Consider the following 21,195-nt stretch of genomic DNA (forward strand, 5'->3'; position numbering starts at 1 on the left):
TAAAATCTGCTGGAGTGCAGATATATCCTACTATTGTAATCATAGAGGTTAACTTAGAAACTGATTCTAGTTTGGTTGAGACTGGAAACACCAGTGACTGACAATCAGGAGGGTTTGGGTTGTTACTCTGAGAGGTGTTTAACATGAGTATTTTTTTCAAAGAGAAGTAATGTTGGAAGGAAGGTACTCAACACAGGGAAATGTGGTCCCTTACAGCATGTCAGACTGAACATTAAAATTGGTGACACCAGCTCACTATTTAGTTTTGGAAACGCAGGCTGAAAGTCCTTTCCACTGTACCAGCTGCAATAGTCTCATTCATTCAATATTCTTAACTTGTATTATAGGAAAAATATATTGCAAATGTGATACACTATTAAAAAAACCTCTCATCTGCAGACTGTTTGTATAACACTCTAGTTTTGTAATTAAGTTCTTAAAGAAGTCATCAAAGACACAGATCTTCTCATGTCCTCTCTTCAGTCTTACAGGAAGGAGTCCAGAACTACAGGTTTTTTTCAAACACTTTCAGGAACCTAGTTGTACTTTTTCTTATTGGTTTTTTTTTTTTTTTTTTTTTGGTATTCTCCATAGCGGTATGAGAATATTTTGAATTCAGTCCCCAAACTTTAATTGTTAAATCTTGATAGGTGAAAGTAAGGCAAATAAATTAAATCTGAAGTAGCGGTAACATAAGAAAGTTTAATTAAAAACTGGAGCACACATGGAATCAGCAACTTCATGTGAAAATAGATACTATTTTAGAATTGCACAAAGTATATTTGATTTTGCATTGATTTTTTAAATTTATATGCTAGCTGTTCTTAGTGTCAGTATCTGAAAGGAGAGATTTTGTGTACATCATGTAGCATACCATCTAATGCTATCTGATTTTTAAGGTTTATTCAAGCATTGTTTACATTTATTTTCATCCTTGGTCTCATAGATGTGAGCATTTGCAACAGGCATTCACATTTGAAATCTTACAGAAGCTCAGAACTTGTGTATCTTGAAAGAAGCATTTAAAAAAGGGTGGAAAGCAACCCTTGAGAGTAACTTTCTTTTTCAAGTGATTGGTTGTTAAATCTCGGTATGAAAGATACTAGATAGAAAAAAAAATCAGTTTCTGATCCTGCAGTGTAAAAAAGGCATCTTGTTATTGTTGGCATATGTTTACTCACGTTAGTTAAAATCATGTTAGTATGTTTAATAACGTAGTGTACATCTCTGGCAAATGATCAGATTGGGTTACTGTCGTGAATTGCAAAATGGAATAGATCCATCAGTATGTTTTAGGTTTACTGTTTTGTTTTTACATTCCAAAGGAGAGGTTTTGAAACACTGATGAAGAAAGGTAGTGGAGGTAGATTTCCCCCCTCCCAAGAATTCCACAAAGCCTTGTCCTCTCTGCACCCCCATGCTCCTGCCTTGCCCCAGAGGAGACTATTATTTTTCATCTGTTCTTATACAGCTGCAAGTGGAAGATCATTGGCATTTACATGATGCTGTTTTGACATCGCTCTTAATCTGTGGCAGAAATTGAGTTTACCAGACTGAGGTATCTTAAGGGATCCTTGAATATGCTTAATGCAAGGTTAATGATTACTCTGCAGTGTTAAATAATCTGGGGAGTAGCGTGCGAAATGCTTGTGCAGTGTACTCGCAAAAAAGTGAGAGAGGATTCCCTCCCAGGAGCCAGAACAGAAAGCTTCTATGTAGGTTGCAGAGATGGTTTGAGGAGAAGAAGATCAGATTTGACTCTGAATTAAGCCTCTTAGGGGTTATGTATTTTAAAAGTAAGTCTAGAGGTAATGTTAGAATGGGAAATTTTCAAAACTTCCCCCCAATATTCTCTTAAAGTTTTTCTTCCAAATCCAGTGCTGATGTGAGACTGGACTCTCTTTTCCAAGCATTATTTCTGCTCTACCCTGTGAGTTGCCACTTAGACCGTTGACTAATATTTAGCATGCTTTTCAAACAGATGTTTTTTTTGTCTGAGGATAGAAATCAAAATTATTTTTTGAAATATGTAATTGAACGCTAAACAATATTTTTGCTTGGAGAAAGCTTGGGTTGTTTTTGTTTTGTTTTTTTTTTTTTTTTTTTTGCCTTAAAATTAAATTTATGTAGAGCTCTGGGTAATAAAGCTTCAACTTTTCACTGGTAATATGTTTTTAATATTTTGAGTTTGTATGTTGCCATACATACTTTATGTATTATCGATGGTAATAGGCTTGGATTTTGCGAAGTGGGCCAATTCAGCTATCTTTTCATCTGCATTGTCATGGCAATTGTGTTCATCCTTTGCTCAGTTACCGAAGTAACTACTTAGTTGTAGTTACTGTAAAGTAAAAGGCTCTTGATGCACTGACACGTCAGTAACAGTCGGCATTGACAAGGGCCTTACCTTCGAGCAATTCACAATCTCTTGCCTGCGTTAAGGCTTGACTGTAAGCACTCTGTATCTGAAACTCACTTTTTCCTTGGTGCTTGTGTGGTGAAGTCCCAATCTGTTATCTGTGATTGGGACTTCAAAGTGCTTCGAAGCACACACGAGTTTAGAGATGGATAGCGTAGGGCACATTCAAGTTCAGCATTTAAAGGAATCAATTTGATGTAGTCCTCATTGGTGTTTCTTATGCAAATGCATACCTGAAAATATGAACATTGGAATTGAAATACTCTGAAATGGCTTTTGAGACGTTTTAACACATGCTAGTGTATCTCTGCTGTGTTGTTTGCAGAGCATTGGGTAAAACAATTTTGTGGAGCTTGTGTAGGAGTTGTGTAAATAATGTAGTTCTGTTTGACTGTAACAAGTATGTGATTTAACTTTCTTCTGAATTGAAAAGTAAACTGAGGCTTTTGAAATTATGTGGAATAATTCACAGTGTAGAAGCTAGGTCCCCAAAAGCTCATACTGCTTATGAGATTATTTCTTGCAAGGGTGTATTGCTTTTATAAGATGCTAGTGCTCTCTTGCTTAAAAATGCTTACTACTTAAGCATTTCCATTGCCAAAAAACCTTTTAAATTTGAATTAATGGTTCAGAGTAACTACTAAAGCCATGTCTTTCTGAAGCAGTTTCACAGCCAAAACAAGTGTGTTCTTAGACAGAGATCATCTGTATAGTGCCAGGCACACTGATTCATTGGGCTGTAGGATGGATGGACAGCGGGCAGGGAGCGAGCACTGTATTTCAAGTTGTTTAAAATGCAATGGCTTCCCCTCCACCCCAGTCCTTTTTTTGCAGAGATTATTATAGTTGCCAAGTGATGTCGTATCTCGGTGCTTTTTCATGTCAGCATGTGGTGTTGCCTTAAAACAGTAGATAATTCTGTCGTGCTAGCAGATAGTGCTGTGTGTGCAGCTTGCAGAAATTTATTTCTTGAGAGATGAGGCTGACTTGAGAGGCAGAGGATAGGAAGGTCACTTAAGTTGGATAGGTTTAATGTCATCAGTCATATGACCTAATTAGTTTATTTTGAAACAGTATTTTTAGGCAGTTTATTCAGTTTATTAGGCAGGGATCTTTTAACTTGTTTACTTTGTGCTTACAGGTATAAAGCATTGTTAAATAAAGCCTCATAAAAACCAATAAAATTCTAGTTTCTTCAGGCACAAATGGAATGGGTCTTTTTGCCCTATAGTCCAACTAGGATTGGTTTTTGTATTAGATGTTGGTAAATTTTTAATGTCCTGTTTTAAATTCTGAAGAAACAGTTGCTTAGACATATTTCCTGATGTGAATGCATCTTTATGTAGTAAAATAGTTCCATTAAGATAATAATATTAATGGTCACTTAGTTTAATTTTTGTCTTGTATTCCCTAATTGAAAAGTAGCACTTTCTTTTCCTCAGAAAGGAGTACCAGGTCTGTGATACCTCAGTTAAAAATGCAGGTAAATGAAAAGACTGTGTTATGATATGGAGAAATTAGAGTTGGATTTATATAACTTTTAATAGTCTATAGTTGAGATTATTGGTTTGTTTTGTTGCATGACTGCATCAAAAGTATCTTCTAAAAACATAATTTAGTTATGATTCAGCAAGTGTTTTTTGTAGGCATGTTTTTGGAATATGATAAATTCTAGCTGGTATGTTACTAAACAAAAATGACTTGGTTATATTGAGAACTTAAGCCAACTTTAAGTTCTGTGCCAAGAACTGTGAAGCCGTTCACTCAAGTACAATTTAGGGATCCTGTTCTGTTCAGGGGTTGTTCTGTCTCAGTTGGTAGGTAGCAGTTGGTTATATGACAGTTATTTAAAGCATTAACTGTTTCACTGTGCTTCCTGGGTTTCTATCACAGATGTTCCAGTTTGGCCTGACTGTTAGAATTGTTTGTTGACTAAACCAGATTATGTTAATATTTGTTTAAAGACAGTGAAAGGCATTAAAATGGTTAAACTCGTGCCACATATAGAGGTGATATATGTATAAATCACTTTTTGTGTAAGAAAACTGCATTTTGTAATTGCTGTGGAATTTAGCTTAAACTTAAGCTCTGAAATTTATGAATGTAGATGGCTGTGAGTCGTGCAAAAAGCAAGTACATGAATTTTATTGGAATAAACAACCTAGAATCTTAAAAAAAAAAAAAATACTGTGATTGAATTACTGTATCTGCAGTTTTTGGTAACAGCCTGCACTTAACTAGAGATGATTTTTCAAATTGAGAATTATTTTTCTATGGTTCAACTCCCAGTCTAGGTAGTTGTATCTTAATACAGCCAAGCCTAAGGGTTTACTGTGAACAAGATACGACACTGATGAAAAGGGTGGTGTCTGCCTCGGTTTTCTGATGGAAGGCTGGAGGGTAGCAAAGAACTGTCGTAAATGACCCTCAGAGTACACTGAAGATGAATGAGATTGGTAAGCTGTAAGGTGCTGGACCAAACTGACCTGCTTTTATCCATAGCCATAATATTTGTGTCTAGTGACTTAATGTGAATATCCTTTCACATGCCAAGAATGTGTTATTAGTGGTATTTTCCAGTCCTCTTGTCTATTTTGTCAGTTCATGCAATTCCTTGTTCAGCTTCTTTCTGTCCCAGTATCTCTCTGCTGTCCTGAATGTTCAGCTGCTATTAGGCTAGTTACAACTGGTGGTGGAAGTTTATAGAAAATTCCAGGTGCTGTTAAATGCCAACATGTCAGGCCTTTTTATTGGGAATGTTTCATTTTCTGTAAACTAAATATAAACTCATTTTAGTGTTTGTTTTGGTGTTCTGGTTTTTTTGCTGTTGTTTTGTTTTGTGGTCTTGTTAGGTACTTATTTTTTTTCCATAGAAATACAGATGCAAAATATGTAAAAGGGTGCAGGAAAATAGTGTTGGGAAAAGATATTTCATTTTGGGTTTCTTATGCAGAGTTTCAGGCACAGGGGTTACAAAATTCATAAAAGCAGCTGTACCAAAATTGATGATATTTAGATCTTGTGTATTTTTCTGTGCAGTTTCAGTTCTGTGCTCGTGCACTGAGGTAGTGGTATCATTAGTCCCATGTAACTTACTAGTTTAGCACAACTCTGGAAAAGGAATTCTTGGGTTGTTTTTTTTTTTTTTTCTGTTGTGAAGGATAGGTATCTGTGTTTTAGAAGGTAAACCAGCTTGTGCCTAGGGCTTTTATGAACGGATGCAACTTCTCATGCTACATGTTGGTTTAAAACGGGCCACAGGATGAGCTGCAGTTTGTGCTGTGATTACCTCTAGTGGGAATTTGAAGGAAAATGCATTGTATGCAGTTTTAGAGCCTAAAGTACTTTGCTAAAGACTTGGGAAGGAATGAGAGTTGGGATGTGAACAGATGAGTTTCTGGCTCCCACCACACAGGTCTTTTTGAATGCTAGTATCTTAATTTTTACTATGAATATATTGATTGTATTGAATATAAATCCTGCTTTAACAAAGATCCTTCTTTCTTATTTTTAGTATATTTTTGGAGAGTTCAGCCCTGATGAATTTAATCAGTTCTTTGTGACTCCACGATGCTCTGTTGAGGTAAGATATACTTTAAACTTCTTGTAGCTTTAAAATGTTATTTCTAAATCTCTTGTGCATATTTGAAATATGACAATAGAATTGTTTTTTGTCATTCTCGTAGCTTGCTAATTTACAAACTGAAGATATTGAACAGGAGGCTTCTTTCCATGTATGTGGATGTTAAGTCAATTTTTAGAAATAAGAAATTTATTATTCCACCTTATGCTTCTCATCTTTCAGAGCTGCAATAGCTGACATTGTAGTGATAGGATGTTGAAAGCGGGTTATTAAGCCCTATTACCTCAGCTTTGACTGCTTTTTTTAGAGGTGGATATAGAGAAAACTTTTTCATCAGTGTTCTTGGTTGTAAGTAAGGTGGGCTTCTAAATCTTGTGAGCCTTTTGAAGCACAGGAATTCTTGATGTTTTTTTGACAGATGGAGCACTGCTACTCATGAAAGCCATGCTTAGAAGGAAGGTTGTGCCGTGAGGTCTGAGAAATGGATCAGTAATGAACTCATTACAGTGGCAGCAAGAACCACAGAGTGGAAACAGTTATCTTTGTGTGACTGAGTTCATAACATACTGCAGACAGTATTGTAGACTCTTACTCTCTGTAGTTCTTGGTAAAGAGTGAAGAAGCTATTTTCCTCTGTAGGGAAGAGTATTATGCCATTGTCCTAGTCTCCTAGGAGACTTGGAATAATTGAAATTGAAAAATAATTTTCCTCAAGATCAATTTCCATGTCTTTCGTCCAGACATTTCCATTCAAACATTTCAGTCATGCTTCCATCCTCCCCCTCTCAACATAAAGGAAATGAACACTTCAACTGTAGGTGACGAAATTCTTCTGTCACTTTTTACAAACCTGATGACCACTGTTAATGTGACTTAGTTTCTTGCAACTTAATTTTCCAAGTGTAGTTAGTATAGTATACTGCTAAGTAAGAAAATGCGTGAAGGGAATGGGAGGCAGGGGGAAGTTTAGAAAGAAAAAGATAGCTTCTACTTGCCTTTAGGAATAGCTTTGTATCTTCTCTGGTAGGTGGAAAGTAATGCAGGATAGATCTTCAGGTAATACACGTTTCTTCTAATTATATTGCTGTTTTCCCACCATTAAATACAGTAGCAGCAGTATGACGTTTGAGTCCTATGTAGTGTCACCTTAAGTGTCCTACATCAGCTATTCTAACACATTATGGAAGATGAAAATGTCATATCTTGACTTATATAAAGCTATTCTTATAAAGTATGTTGAGGAAACATGAACCTATAGCATTCAAACCAGTGTTACTTCATTTTATAACTGTCTCAAGTGTACCACTTACTGGTTAGCTATCAAAATAAAAAACTGTGTTGAATAATGTTCCTTAAGTTTGTCCTTGATCTGGTTCAGTTCAATGTTTTAATTATCTGGATGATGAAATAAAAATTACGCTTATTAGTTTTACACTGTGCAGGTATTTCAGAGAAAAGTGGCCTGAAAAAAATAGGGTGAAATTCAAAAAGGACAAGACTGACATTGTAGTACTGCAGTAGTGTTTGACATACATTCTGCTGGGGACCATGCCAGTTCTGGGAGTCCCAGCATCCACTGATGCTCGTGTCCTTCTGCAGTCCCTTACCTATAGACTAAAGGGTGGACTGAGGCAAGGGACTGGTTAAAGCTAAAAGTTATCTAGAATGTGTCTTTTTACATGGCATTTTTAATACATGTTCTATCAGATACCTTTTGACTGAGATGATTCACATGACCCAGTTGTATGAAACAGGTCAACTCGGAAATCGCTGTTTCGCAAAGGTGCTGTTGATTAATGGGATATGTCGGGGACCAATAGGTAGACTACTGTATTTTTTAATTTTTTTTTTTACTTTGTATTTTCTTAAGCTATTTGAAGTTGAAGAAACCCAAGAATTACAAGTTTATCATACACTGTTGACTGTAGACTTTTAGAGTACCTTTTTTAGCTCTTAACTATAAAATTGCATTGAATCTGTGTTCAGTATCAATATGGGTAATAGATTCTTAATGGCTTGGACCCTCTTTCTGACCCACTGATTCTCATTTTTGACCTGGAAAGTTAATGTATTAAGATATATTATACTTTATAAATGGATTTTACAGTATGTATTCTTTTCATGCATTTTTTTATAATGGACTTCTAGGAATATTTTTCTTGCCACTTCCAATGCACTGTTGTCTACAGTGCTTTAAGGAGGCAGTATGTAAGTATCTGTAGCTTTATAGACCTGAAGACTTCAATGGAAAAATCTTTGATATTTGTTACACCATTATAATTAATATTTAGAATAGCATTATAAAACTGCACTATACTCTCAGTGTTTTATCTCCCACTGCAGAAACAGTTCAGCTGTTCTCCAGGCAGCTGCCGGACTGCCACTTAGCGATGGCTACCAGTTCATGCAGGCACAGGAGTAGGCTGTCAGCTGCTGGGGGAGTTTGGAGGCAGGTGAGGGGGGATTAGAAATTGCCCGCCTGTGGATACACAATAGCAAATGCTCTATCAACCACTGAGTCCATAAAATGATGCCAGTGTTTTATACTAGGCGTGTTTACAATCCAGGTAGAAACTATATGCTGTGGTTACATTATGCTTAGGCTGATGATCAAAAATTGTTGGTTTTGTTAAATGTGATTAAGAATACACCTTAGTTGAAATATTTCAAGGGCAACACTATGGCTGAACCAGGTTGGGAGTCAAAAGGTTTAGGTGTGACTGTTGTCTGTGCAAAACTTTGTTTCATCCTTTCACAGGTAATTTGGTCTATCTTTACTTCAGGTTTTGTGTAGAAAGAGGATGTGTTCCTCACTTTAAAATCGTGGTGAGTTACTGTTGATGAAGATCCTGATGCTCTGAGGTGAATTACTTGAGAAGTTGATGAGCCTATGGTGTGTAACCAAGATAATCTTTATCTTTCAGTAATTGTGGTAATCTGCAAGGGCACTTGAAGCTACAGTGTGGGATTTGATAAATATAGAAGCATGAGTTCAAGACATGCTCTCAGAAAGTCAAACGTTAATAGATACTGTTTTTAAAGGATTCAGATGTTTGAAATTAAACTGATATCAAATGTTAATAAAGTTGCTTTATCTTTAAATAAGTTTCATTTCTTTTTTGTACAGCTCCCCCCTTACAATGAAACAGTTTCATGTGCTATTAAGTCCACAGGTAAGTTTCATGATGGTAAGAAATCAGCATCCATTTTTTTAAAAAACTTAAAAGTTGTGACATTTTCCTTAGATTTACTACAACCCCTCTTTAAATTTAAACTTTAGAACTTGCTCAGCAGGTGAATATATATGCATATATTTGGCAGATTGCCTTTTAAAACACCTTTATTGAATGAGATCTGTAAGTATTTGGAAATATTGCATTACTACAATATTTCAGCAAGACATTAAGATTGTGTGGAATGTAGTTGTAAAAATGGGAGGGGCTGAAGCTTGCTAGAGAACTTGTACTGAAGAAGTAACTAACTAGTGTGGCATTCAGATGACCCTCTGTGAAGAGCCGTAGTATGAGTGTTTATTTTCTGGCAGTTGCAACCTGAAAACAGCTCTGCAGGCAGTGCTCTGTTCAGTGTTCTCTTTGACAATTTTGTTCCTGTCTGGCTCAGCTGTTTTTCTGGATTTTTTTTTTTTTTTTTTTTTTTTACCTTTGTTTCTGCTTGGCTGAGCTGTTTTTTTTGTTTTTTTTTTTTTTTTTTTTTTTTTTTGGTGTAAGTATGACTCTTGATGTAAAAATGCATTATGGGGTTCCTGTTTTAAAGCTGTAACAGTCATGCGTCTACTCTCTTGACCCATACACCTTACAACTTGAAAAAGAAACCTGGCCTTACTTCATACTTACCCAAAGCAAACTTTCTCAATATTTTAAGTGGCAGGTAAATTAGTATTTGGGGGTTTTTTCCCCTGACCCAGGGGAGAGCAAGGAAGCTGAGACTTACTCAGATGTATATGAGAGTGATAAAATGACATTCAGATCTCTTTCAAAGTAACGGAAGTATCTGACTGGACATTTCTCAAAAGTACTTAAGAGGGCCAAAATGCACATACTAATGTTTGAGAACACCTGATCATTTTGCTTACGGATTTTGGCCTTGCATTTAAAGGCAAATGAGATAGCAAGTCGTAAAGAAGGACAACAGATTCCATTTGAAAGCAGATATGCAACACTTCTGAAAATTTGGGAGCTTTATTTAGTCTGAGTCCACTTTTAGGACCCTGAGCAGTTTTAAGTAGGAGTTTCGAAAAGTTCATTGAAAGGACCATATGGTATGAATTATCTGTTGTTGATGACAGGGGCGTCCAGTCATATATTGCTTTGTCTAACTATGGATTTAAGTTCTGTTAAGACTGAGATTTTAATGTTCACAAGCCATACAGAAAGTTGGTTTGTACAAATGTTTTTCAGATCATTCCTAGACCCTGAGAGAATCCCTCCCAGCCCTGAGATTAGGTAATGACAGCAAATTAGGTTTTGCCTGAAAAATGTCTTTAACAAGCTTGCACTGTACTGTGCATGCGTATTACCACTGTGATGACTGCATAAGAAGCTATGGGAACTAAAATGGAATGCTATGCTTATGCAGAATATTTATAATAATAATGAGATGACACACACTGACCATGTCACCTCCCATAGTCTAATTTTTTTCTATACTTATCTCCAATATTTAACTTTATTACATGATTAGAAGATCTGTTAATGCTCACTACGAATACTCAAATTGTGGCTGAAGCTCTAATATTAGGAACTCTGTGCAGAATAATTAGTACTGTGCATTCACAGCTTTTGTTATCGTACATGGACTTTGTCCTTGGAGCATCTGTTGATACTTGTTTCAATAATGCATGTCATGTTGTTCATGACAGGTAATCTCTGTTTCAGTCTATTCAGAAATAGCACTGTTAATTAGATTCAAAGAAAGATGCTCAGAAGCAAAGTGGAAAGTCAAAACAAATAGGAAAAATTACCTCTTATTTTTTCCAAAGGAACTTGACACAGTCTTATGGCAAATGAGCTTCTGCCAGTCATCCCATGGACTAACTATACAGTAACTACTGGTATTTATTATTCTAATCCTGCTGTAAGGTGTAAAGTTTAATTCCCCATATGTAATTTCCTAATTTGTATGTTAAATGCTAGGATATCTGTTATGCTCTTGGCAAGATTTTAGCTCATGATGTTCATGTTGCACCTTCCGCTAAATTACAATTGTGGCACAGTTTTAAGAGATATGTTTTGTTTTGTGCTCCCTACTTACCCTGAGTTGGCTCTTGTGATTGTCTAATGTACAATAAGCTGATAAATTCTCCAAAACAGGAAAAAAAAAACTTGCTTGGATTATTTTTATTTTGCTAGGTTAGCTTTCAGTAATCCAAATGCTGGAAGCTTGCTGGAGAGGAAAGGAGGAGAGGAGCGCAGAAGTGAGGACTTTCACTTTTGGATGTGGTAGACTTAACTTGCCCACAAAGGGAAACCATGTTGTTTGAAGCAATTTTTTTTTTTAACTAGTATTTTGGAAAAGAAACAGAAGTCCCAGATTATTTTGAACTGGTAGGGATTTGAAACGTGCCCAGTAATTCATTCTTGTCATGGTTGGAGGAATATTAGGTGTTACCAGTTGTTGCTTGTGCTTTTTACTGTTGTAACAGAGGGTAAAGAACTAGCTCTTGGTTCATGCTTGAACTAACAAGTTGCTCCATAAGCAGATGAACTAATGAGGGATAGTTTTGTTGTGGATTTGTGTCCCGTATCCGTTAAAACCCCATGCCCTGCATTTGCAAGCATGTGAAGCTGTGGCTGGTTTTGAGCTGTGTGTGTCCTGCCAGGTCAGCCAGCGTATGGCACTGTCAGCCAGTTAGTGTTGCTGCTAAACAATTAAGGTGATGCCTGAGATCTCCCAGCCCTTCCCTCTTAAGTGGTATCAGGCAGCAGCTTTCCACATCCCTGCCTCTAGGCTGCTGATTTTTTTAAAAAGAAACTTAAGCCCTCTTTTCTGATTGGTGATAGCTAGTCAGTGATTGCAGAAGTGGTTGGTGAAGGGTGGACTAACAGGCGTTATGTATAAAATGCTTTCTCATGGGTGTAGGAGAGAGCTGAAGAAAATTTGAAATTCAGGCTCTGTTGATGTGATTTAGAGAAAACAGATGCCTGTGGAGAGTTTTTCTCTCTTTTTTTTTTTTAAGTTTCCTTTAGTCTGACTGGCAGCAAGATTTGAAAGTGATATGTGAAATGTGTTTACTTCTCAAGTTAATAGATTAAAGCAGAAAAACAATTAACATCCGTATTATATACCTTTGTTCATTAATTCATAATATGTTGGTATTGCATGTGTAAGTCAGACCTCAACACACATTGGATGTTTACTACTCTTCATTTGATATTTAAAAATATGTACCCTATAGTTTCTTGTTTCTTTCACTTTTTTTAAAGCTAGAATTTTTGTCAGTGGACCTTTCAAGAAAGTATTTTGAGAGTTTCAAACCATTACGTTGACAGTAATGTATCAAAATGTTCTCCACTAGGCTCTGTTGTCCCATAGGATTATTTCTTTGGATGTGTGAATAACTTCTTTCCTTAGGAACTGTTGCTTGCTTTTTGATGTGTTTAAAAGAAAAAAACCAATGAAACAAGCAAAAAACTAACCCAAAATCCAAACCACCTCATTTTTAGTGAGTGTCTGTGGTATACTTGAAAATATGCATTTGTTAACATGTCATACATAATGTAAGTTGCAGAAAATCTTTAAACTTTAGTGGTGTATCTGCTTTTATTCCTTTGGCAATAATATCTAGTGTTATTTGGTTCTCTAGCAAGAGTCTTAAAAATTTGAAATCTGTTCTTTAGCCCCCCCCCATATTTGAGGAAATCGAGAATATTAAAATTAATGTCTTTGAAACAGTAACATACACATCATAGAAGGACCTACAAAACTTTAAGTACTAAAATGGGAGCTTACCTTTAACATTCCCAACACTAATTTTCATTAATTTTATCTCTTTATTTGATAGTTACAGAAATAGTTGTAACTGAAGTGTTCAGTGTTACTAGTTGGCACACATGCATTATAAAACTAATGAAGTTCCATGAAATTGCAGTACTTTGTGTCTGACAGTATTTTGTGATACTGCAGCCTGCCATGAGAATATTTCTTAGTGGTTCTTTAAAGACCATGTCAAAGTTCCAGGGTAAGTAAATAACTAAATACATAAAACACCAAAAAACCCCAACAAAACCCAAACCAATAAACCAACTCCAAACCCACTCTGTTCATAAATTTTTCAGTATTCCTTGTACGCACAAGTTGAACACAGGCTTAGGTTGAGGTGTATCTATTGTATTCCTTGTCATAAAATCATGTAGTCCTATATATATAATATTCTCATATAGTAATAAATGAAAATGTGATAAAATTAGATAAATTACTAATGAGCCGAGTTTCAAAAGCTGTAATTGCAGTGTTGCCATACAATTAATGAAAAATAGCTTTCAGCTGTTGAGTATTATGATAAATCTTTACACACCAAGAAAACCAAACCAAGCAAACCACTCCAAAAAACAGACTCCACATGTGGAAATTATTTTTAAAAGTTAAACAGGTAAAGGCTTGGATTTTGTAATTGTCATTGGAAAAGATTGGCTTTAGAAGTAGTGTGGAGTTAAATATTGCACTGTATTTTATACATAATTGCCCAGTAATTAACTTAATGCAGACTATCGCTGAAGTCATTGGGCTTTAATAGTTTTTCTTAATAGGTCATTCTAATAGATGTTATTTGCAGGAACTGTGCAGTGATTTGGAAAATTACATATTCTGTTTAAGAAAACCTGAATCGTACTCTGTTGTCTTTAGGAGAATGATGTTTTGAAATGGCCTTCAGGATTGAGATAGCGAATAAGAATTATTTTAGTTTGGGGGAATGTAGTTGTTTCCTGAGTTGCAGGAATATATGGGGGTTTGTTCTTGTGTTTTGTTTTGTTTTGTTTTTTTTTTTTAACTTTTTGGTTAGATGTCATTCACTAACTCAGGTTTGCTTTCTCTTACCCAGGAGAAGAGTATCAGAGAATTGAATTTGGTGTTAATGAAGTTATTGAGACACAGTCATCTGTGCTAAATAACACAGACTACAGTATTTCAAGTACTCTGAATCCTCAGGCTCCAGAATTCATTCTCAGTTGTGCACCTGCTCAGAAAACTGCTGATGATACTCTCAGTGAAACAAACTACAACTCCATTGACTGCCAGTTCACTGATCCAACCCTCACTTTGGACAGCGGTTCTAACGCTGAAAATGATGGCTTGTCTGGAGGCCTTGGACAAAGGGAACGTAAAAAGAAGAAAAAAAGACCGCCTGGATACTACAGTTACTTGGAAGACGTCAGTGACGGCATTGCTCCCCCAGAAGCTCTTGTAAATGGCCACGCAAATTCATCGGGACTAAACAGTATAAGCACGGAGGATACGGAACTGACGGGAGATGTACCCTCCCTGGCCACACCAAGGACTTGCAACAGCCCAGACAATTCTGTAGACTTCATTAATGAAGCTGTCTCTGATGATTCTGTTTCTAGCGCACTAGACAATACCAGGACTGCAGGGCAGCCTGAGGTATGCCGTGTTACTAATTCTGAACAGTTTTGCATCCCCTCAGAGACTGGCAGAGATAGCCCTTTAAGGACAGCTGTTGTACAGTCTTATGCTGGTACTGATACTACTGAAAACCTTGGCGTTTCTAATGGACAAACACTTGAATCCTCTGGGGAGGACACAGCTGCCAATGGGGTAGAATTGCACACTGTGGAAAGCACTGACTCAGACCAAGCTAAGCCTGAGGAAGCTTCACCTACTACTGAGGCAACAGTCCCGGTTGCAGGATCAGTCCCTGTTAATCAGCCTGCAAAATCGTGGGCTAGTCTTTTTCACAATTCCAAGCCCTCTGCTTCCACATCTGTGGTCTATGTTGAGACTAAGTATACCCCTCCTGCCACATCTACTCTGGTCCCTGAAAAACAGGTTGAAGTCAAAGAGGGGCCTGTTCCAGTTTCAGAGGATCCTGTAGCCATAAAGATTGCAGGTATAGTTAATACACATGAGTGGATGTTACACTGGAAAGGTATTAACTCCGCTTGTAAACAGGAGCGTGCAATATTGATAGAGAAGAACCCTCTGTTAATGTTCTTAATAAGTGTTCAAACACTGCTAAGAAAGATGTAATTTAAATAAGCTAGTTTTGAATCCCCTGAGTAAATATTCCAATGAGGCATTACCATGTCATTATCCCAGATGCAGTAGAACTATTGCTACCTGTCAAACAATATATTTAAGTGATCTGTGATTTTTTTTTTTTAAATAGGCTGGTTGCATTCAGCTGCATGCTACTGTAGTAGGAAGAACGCATTAGAAATGTTTGCTATGAAAATTGTGTGTTGTATTATCCAGTATTTACAATATTGTAATGCATTCTATTACAAGAAGAGAAGAGTATTAATACATTTATGCCAAAATAGATGAAATTCCTGGACACTTAAAGTAGCTTAAGTGTAATGTCTAAATAGGTCCTGGTTCAGAATTTCTAATACAGGAAATATTTTTTATATTTATTGATTTGCTGTTTGAGAGGTCTGTCTTTCAAATTTTGAGGAATTATCCTGAACCACTGTAAACAATATGATTTTATTCAGAAACAATGCTAGCTATTTCCTCATCAAGAATAACAATAAGAAACTGTCCAGAAGGTACATCAGGAAAGGCAATGCGTGATATAAAGGCTCTGACCATTGGTCCTGTCATATTTGTGGTTCTAATGAGAAATGCTAGAATGTGTATGAGATTCGTTTTGGCAGACTTGGTCAGAAAATATGAAGAGAAGTTTCCACTTGGTTTCATTTTGTGTCACTGACTCATGAGTGTTGGAACAAAAATAATTATTTTAAATCTGTGAAATGGTACGCATGTGAAAAAGCTTGAGCAAGATCCTGCTATTTATGCTACAAGCTAATTTACAAGTATGATGGTGTTTTGTTTATGACAGCTTCAAGTTAAAGTTTTCTACTCTAACCAGAAGCTGGCCTGGATGTTTTTATTCGGAATACCCAGAAGTATATGCCTGCCTCTCATCCCCTCTGTAGTCAGTAATGGTTTCGTTACTTAAAATTGTCTGTTGAGAAGTCGTCTGTCAGAATAACTTATATTTCTGTGTATTTTTCACTTAGGTGTCACAAACACAGTTAACTCAATTTAAAAAAAAAAAGTGTATAAGCAAGTGCTTATGGTTTTTATGAACCCATGCATGTGGAGTATGTTGTATTCTTAAAACCTAAAGCTGTGATTTAGTAATGAATTTTAACTTAAAACTGTTCTGTGACAACCATAAAGCTAGAACTGCTTGCCATAAGTGAAAAAGTTTTTATCTTGTCCAAGTCACTCCAGCTTTAAGCTAACTTTCTAGTCTTTTACTGTTTCTGTACTATTTTTTGCCACCAGGTGGGAGCAGAGCTTTTTATTTTGTCTTTAATGTATTAAAAAAGCAATGTAAATTTTATATAGTTTTCTTCTACACCTTCACTATTAGCTAGCTGTTTTTGCAGAGGGACAATCTGAGTATAGATCCTTTACCAGTGAAAAGGAATTAATCTCATGGCAGCTGATTTAGGTAGGAGTTATATTGCTGCGATTCCTTTAATTTAGATGCTGCTGATTTTGGTAAAATGTTTACTTGAAGATCTGAATGCCATGTAATCAGTGCTTTGCTGTCTGGAAAAAGGTGACTTTCTTAATTGTCTGTTGTTCTTCAATGTTCTCCGTCCTGTTTGAGAAATAGGTACATTACTGCTTCGTTCATATACCCACACTCAAAATGTGGTATGAGAGTTTTAATTTATGATTTCCAGACCATGTGCTCTGTTCTGTACATACTTCATTTCAAATCTTCTGCCTCGGTTAACATCATTGTGGAAGGGTATATAGCAATCCTGTTTGTTTTTCATAGGTAGCTGCTGATTGTGTTCCTTGTTTTTGGTGTGGCTGGGTTGGGATCCTGTTGTTTCATTTGCTGGGAATTCACCAGTTTCAACTCACGCTAATGGGGATGAATTTTTGACAAGTGCGGTAGGGTGATAAACACAGGTAAAATCTAGGCCTAAAATGTCTTGAGTTTAGCAAGCAAACTTAGCAAATCTTCTGGCAGTGTTGTAGCTTTGAGGCCCTTCTGTAGTTTTTATTTAGAACAGGTGCTCAGGACACAAGAAAATAAGTTACTTTTCCAGGGACAAATTGCTGGCTTGTGTTTTAATTTCACCATTTATTACAAGGGAGGTTGGTGGTTCACAGGCACCTTGTAGGTAGTTTAATGCTACTTGATTCAGCCTGCAAAGGTCTGTGGATTCTTAGCCCTCAAGGTTAAACAAAAGCTATACAAGATAAGGAGGTGAAAATCAGGACTAGAAAATACATAAAACAGACAAACAGATTTCATCTTAATCTTGATGAGGGGAAAAAACAACCGAAGAGTGAATTTTAGCAAGCAGCTAAGGTGTGTGGTGAGAAGCTTTACTGGCAACAGTAGTGAACAGGTTAAAGGAACTTCTAAAGCAAACCGTGATCAATTGATGTTTATTTGGCAAAACTCTAGGCAGATAACAATGGTGGAGAAGTACAGGTACAGTGCGTGTGTATTTAGAAAGGGCCAGCCGTACTAATTACATACCTTAGCCTAATTTAGATACTAGGGCAAACATTATTAAAATGTGTTTCTAAGGGATAGCGAGGTTATAAATGGTCCATATTTGTAAAAAATATGACTCTCAGGATTCAGTCGCTGCATTTCACAGCTACTACCCTCTGATGCATAACCTGATGATAGTTAGTAATGCGTTATATAATGTAAGGAAGGAAATAAGTGATTGGAAAACTAACTATTCTGAGTAGTCTTTTAACTGTTCTTGGTAGTTTTAGGAAAAATTTCAATGGGAGAATCTAAAAAGATTTTCTGAATAGTGTTTTCTTTGTGGATGATGAAATCAACAGTGCCTGTAAAATTTGTTTACAGCAGGCAGAATTTCAGTTGAACACAAACATTTAAGATCTGACTAAATCTGGAATAATTTTAAATTAAAAGGAAGGGAATCCAATAAATGCAAGTATGGAAGGATATACCAGAACAGAAACCAAATGCAAGCATACAGTATGAAGAATAAATGGTTGGTAATACTCTTAGAGAGTAAAAGGATCTGAAAGTTCTAGGGAGTTGATAAATGTCCTTAGTAGTAAAGCTGAAAATGACAAAGTTGTTTTCCCCAGTGTGTATTAATACCAATTTACATGGAAAAGATGAAAGATAACTGATTCTATTGCTGTTGAGGACTTGGTGAAAATGCCAGTCTTTGGGCATTAGATTTCAGGGAAGATGTAAAAGTGCAGCAGTGAAAACAGAAGATTTGAAAACCATATTTTATTGGCAGACATGGAAAATTTGGATTTACTTTGTCTCAGATAACATCATTGGAATGATTGTGGATGTAACTTCAAATTTGTAAAACAAATTCATAAAGATGGCGATTCACTGCTCACCCAAGACTGTAGGGAACAAGACAAGAATTACTTAACATAGGTGCTTCAGTGTTAACGTAGTAAAAAAATCTTCTTATTGATAAGCTAGGTAAGCACTGGAGCAAGTAGATGTCGAATGGAGGTATGCAAAGTTTGGGATTTTTAGAAACAACTTCAGAAATTTAGCCTGGTGTAGTATCAAACTGCATTCTTGCAGAAACTGATTTTCTGTAGCATTATCCAGCAGTGTTGTCCCGGAACTTTAAGCCGTTGCCCAGATTTGAAGGAGGATCCGAATGACATAAATAACATTTGCCAAATAATGGCCTGAAACTAAGCCTTAAATTGCTAACTTGTAATATGTGTATTTTTTCAGCATGGAGACCATATTCCCATGGTTTCACTTTCGTTAAACTTTGGACTTGCATTGATTAGGGAATTTCAGTATTGTTAAAAAAAATACTGACAGGAATTTGTAATAACACCAGCTGGTGAATGAACATTAGCAAAATCTTTTCTTTTTACCAACAGAAGTTTCTAAACATGGTAATATTGTTCTACATAAGTTTTCAAATCAAGGCCATGTTTCACAAGTCAGTATCCACCAAAGAGAATGTGAATTCTTTCTGGTTAGTGATGTGTGCTTTATAAAAAGTTTTTAAATTAAGAAGGTTTTCTTATGCCTCTTAAGTGTATTTTTCTTCTGATACTCTTGTAGAAGTTCTTTAGGTAATGTGTAAATGTTAGATTTGAGAAAAAAATGTGGTAATGAATGTAATTGCTGTACACAAAAATAATTCTTTATGTTAAAAGAAACAAAATTCACTGTAATTGCACTAGACGTTGTTTTCAAAGCAGTTTTACGACCACAAGAGGATGCTAAAGGTCCTAATAACATTTTTAGTTAGTATGATGCAAAAATGGGCAAAAATATAGTAACGTAAAAAGTTACTGAGAGGCACTAAAAATAAATACTTCTTTCATTATTTTATCCTGATTTTCAACAGTGCCTAGTTACATTAATAGAAAGATTGTATGTGTGCACAAAACGTTTCAAACTTTGCTGCTTTATCCATATATTCTGAAATACGTGAGTATTACTAATTCCATAACAAATATATTTCAACGCTTGCAGAACAATTTTCGTCTGCATCTATGATAGGTGCTAATGTCTTCCATTTTATGTTTTTTACTGTCTGCCCTTTCAAGTGTCAGGTTCTTTATGTAATAGAGAACTGATTTAAATATTTCTATTTTTTGGCATGTTTTTATTTGGCTAGCACTGATGGTGTCAACAGGAAATATGATCTTCTAGATAAAGACATAGTTTGGAAGTAGAAGGACATGGATTTTGTTTGCAATTCTGCCACCTCCTTTGCTTAGTTATGGCTTTGTGCCTCTGCTTTTCCACCCGGTGTCATGTTATGTTGTCTGTTTAGATAGTCCTTCTAGCTCAAGCTCTTAAATGTAGGCAGTGTAGCATATAAGGGTTTTAGAGGCACTCACATTTATTATAAAAATAAATAACCTCTTTGGTAGACAATTGCTATGTTTATTTGCTTTTTCTATTTTGTCTTGTATACCTCTTCTCCTTATTTTGCAAATTTAAAATATAGCAGATCCAATATTTTCCTTTAACATTTTTTATTTGGGTACCTAAATAACAGGTCAGATTTCCTGGAAAAACTTTCCCTGTTGCTCTCAGTTTCATAACTGAGACAGACTTACCTATGTGCAGTGGTTTCTAAATTTTAAACTTGGGCCATTGCTGAAGTTTTTGAAGGCAAGAAGGCAGTAAGCATTATATTATGTAAGCCTGTTATCTTGTAGATTTTTGGAAGTCTTAAACCAGTAAATAAGACGTACTGTTCATAAGACCATGTTAACATCTGTCCTGTTTGTATGTGCTAAGATATCTTTGTTGTAAGATAGTGTATGTTGAAACTTGTAAACTGAGACTGCTATATCGGCTTCATCTCTCTTCAAAGCAGAATAATTTGGGAAATACTTCATAAAATTGGTGGTAAGGGATTAGAGCTAATGGGATTTTACACCTATATATATATCTGTATAAGTAAAAGTGTCTGTTTTTTGGAAAACAAAAATAAAACCAAATAGGTTTTCTCAGTTTTGAAATTACAATGATTAGTTCTTGTACCAGCGTCCTCCTCACCCAAATTCCAGGATGTCTTCAGTTGAAGTATGTCTGATTTGAGATATGAACAGTGTTTAAATGGAGAGAAAATGATTTGCTGAAGTTTCTGGGAATCTTCCTAATGGAATTGAATTATTTTTTAATACGTCAAGGGATTTGTTTTGATGGCTAGCATGTACGTTTTGTTGATGCTTAATTTACTGTTTCTCGTTCTGCAGAAATACTGGAAAATGTAAGACTAATACATAAACCAGTGTCTTTGCAACCGCGAGGGCTGATCAACAAAGGAAACTGGTGCTACATCAATGCTGTATCCTTACCTTGGAAAAAATTAATACACTTAAGTTAAAATTTGTATATTATATCTGTCAAAGTTTTTCTGGATTTTTCTGGTAAGTATTTTACAAAAGTGTTTGTCTTCCCATATCCTACTACTGTGGTTAAAATATTTAAAGGTAGCATCTAGAAATCCAGGTGTAC

At 35.9% G+C, this 21,195-nt stretch overlaps 1 protein-coding gene across 1 annotated transcript in view; it reads left to right on the plus strand.

Annotated features, from left to right (window-relative positions):
• Positions 1-5,933: 5,933 nt before the first annotated feature.
• Positions 5,934-21,195, plus strand: part of USP10 (ubiquitin specific peptidase 10) — a gene marked incomplete at its 5' end in the record, with an annotated part of 33,951 nt that continues 18,689 nt past the window's right edge. Inside the window, 4 exons of the mRNA XM_010292249.1 lie at positions 5,934-6,002; positions 9,130-9,175; positions 14,062-15,087; positions 20,934-21,025. Coding sequence (XP_010290551.1) covers positions 5,934-6,002; positions 9,130-9,175; positions 14,062-15,087; positions 20,934-21,025 — 1,233 coding nt within the window. The remainder of the gene's footprint in view (positions 6,003-9,129; positions 9,176-14,061; positions 15,088-20,933; positions 21,026-21,195) is intronic.

This window comes from Phaethon lepturus, unplaced genomic scaffold, assembly GCF_000687285.1.
Source record: "Phaethon lepturus isolate BGI_N335 unplaced genomic scaffold, ASM68728v1 scaffold16628, whole genome shotgun sequence".
Classification (NCBI taxonomy): domain Eukaryota; kingdom Metazoa; phylum Chordata; class Aves; order Phaethontiformes; family Phaethontidae; genus Phaethon; species Phaethon lepturus.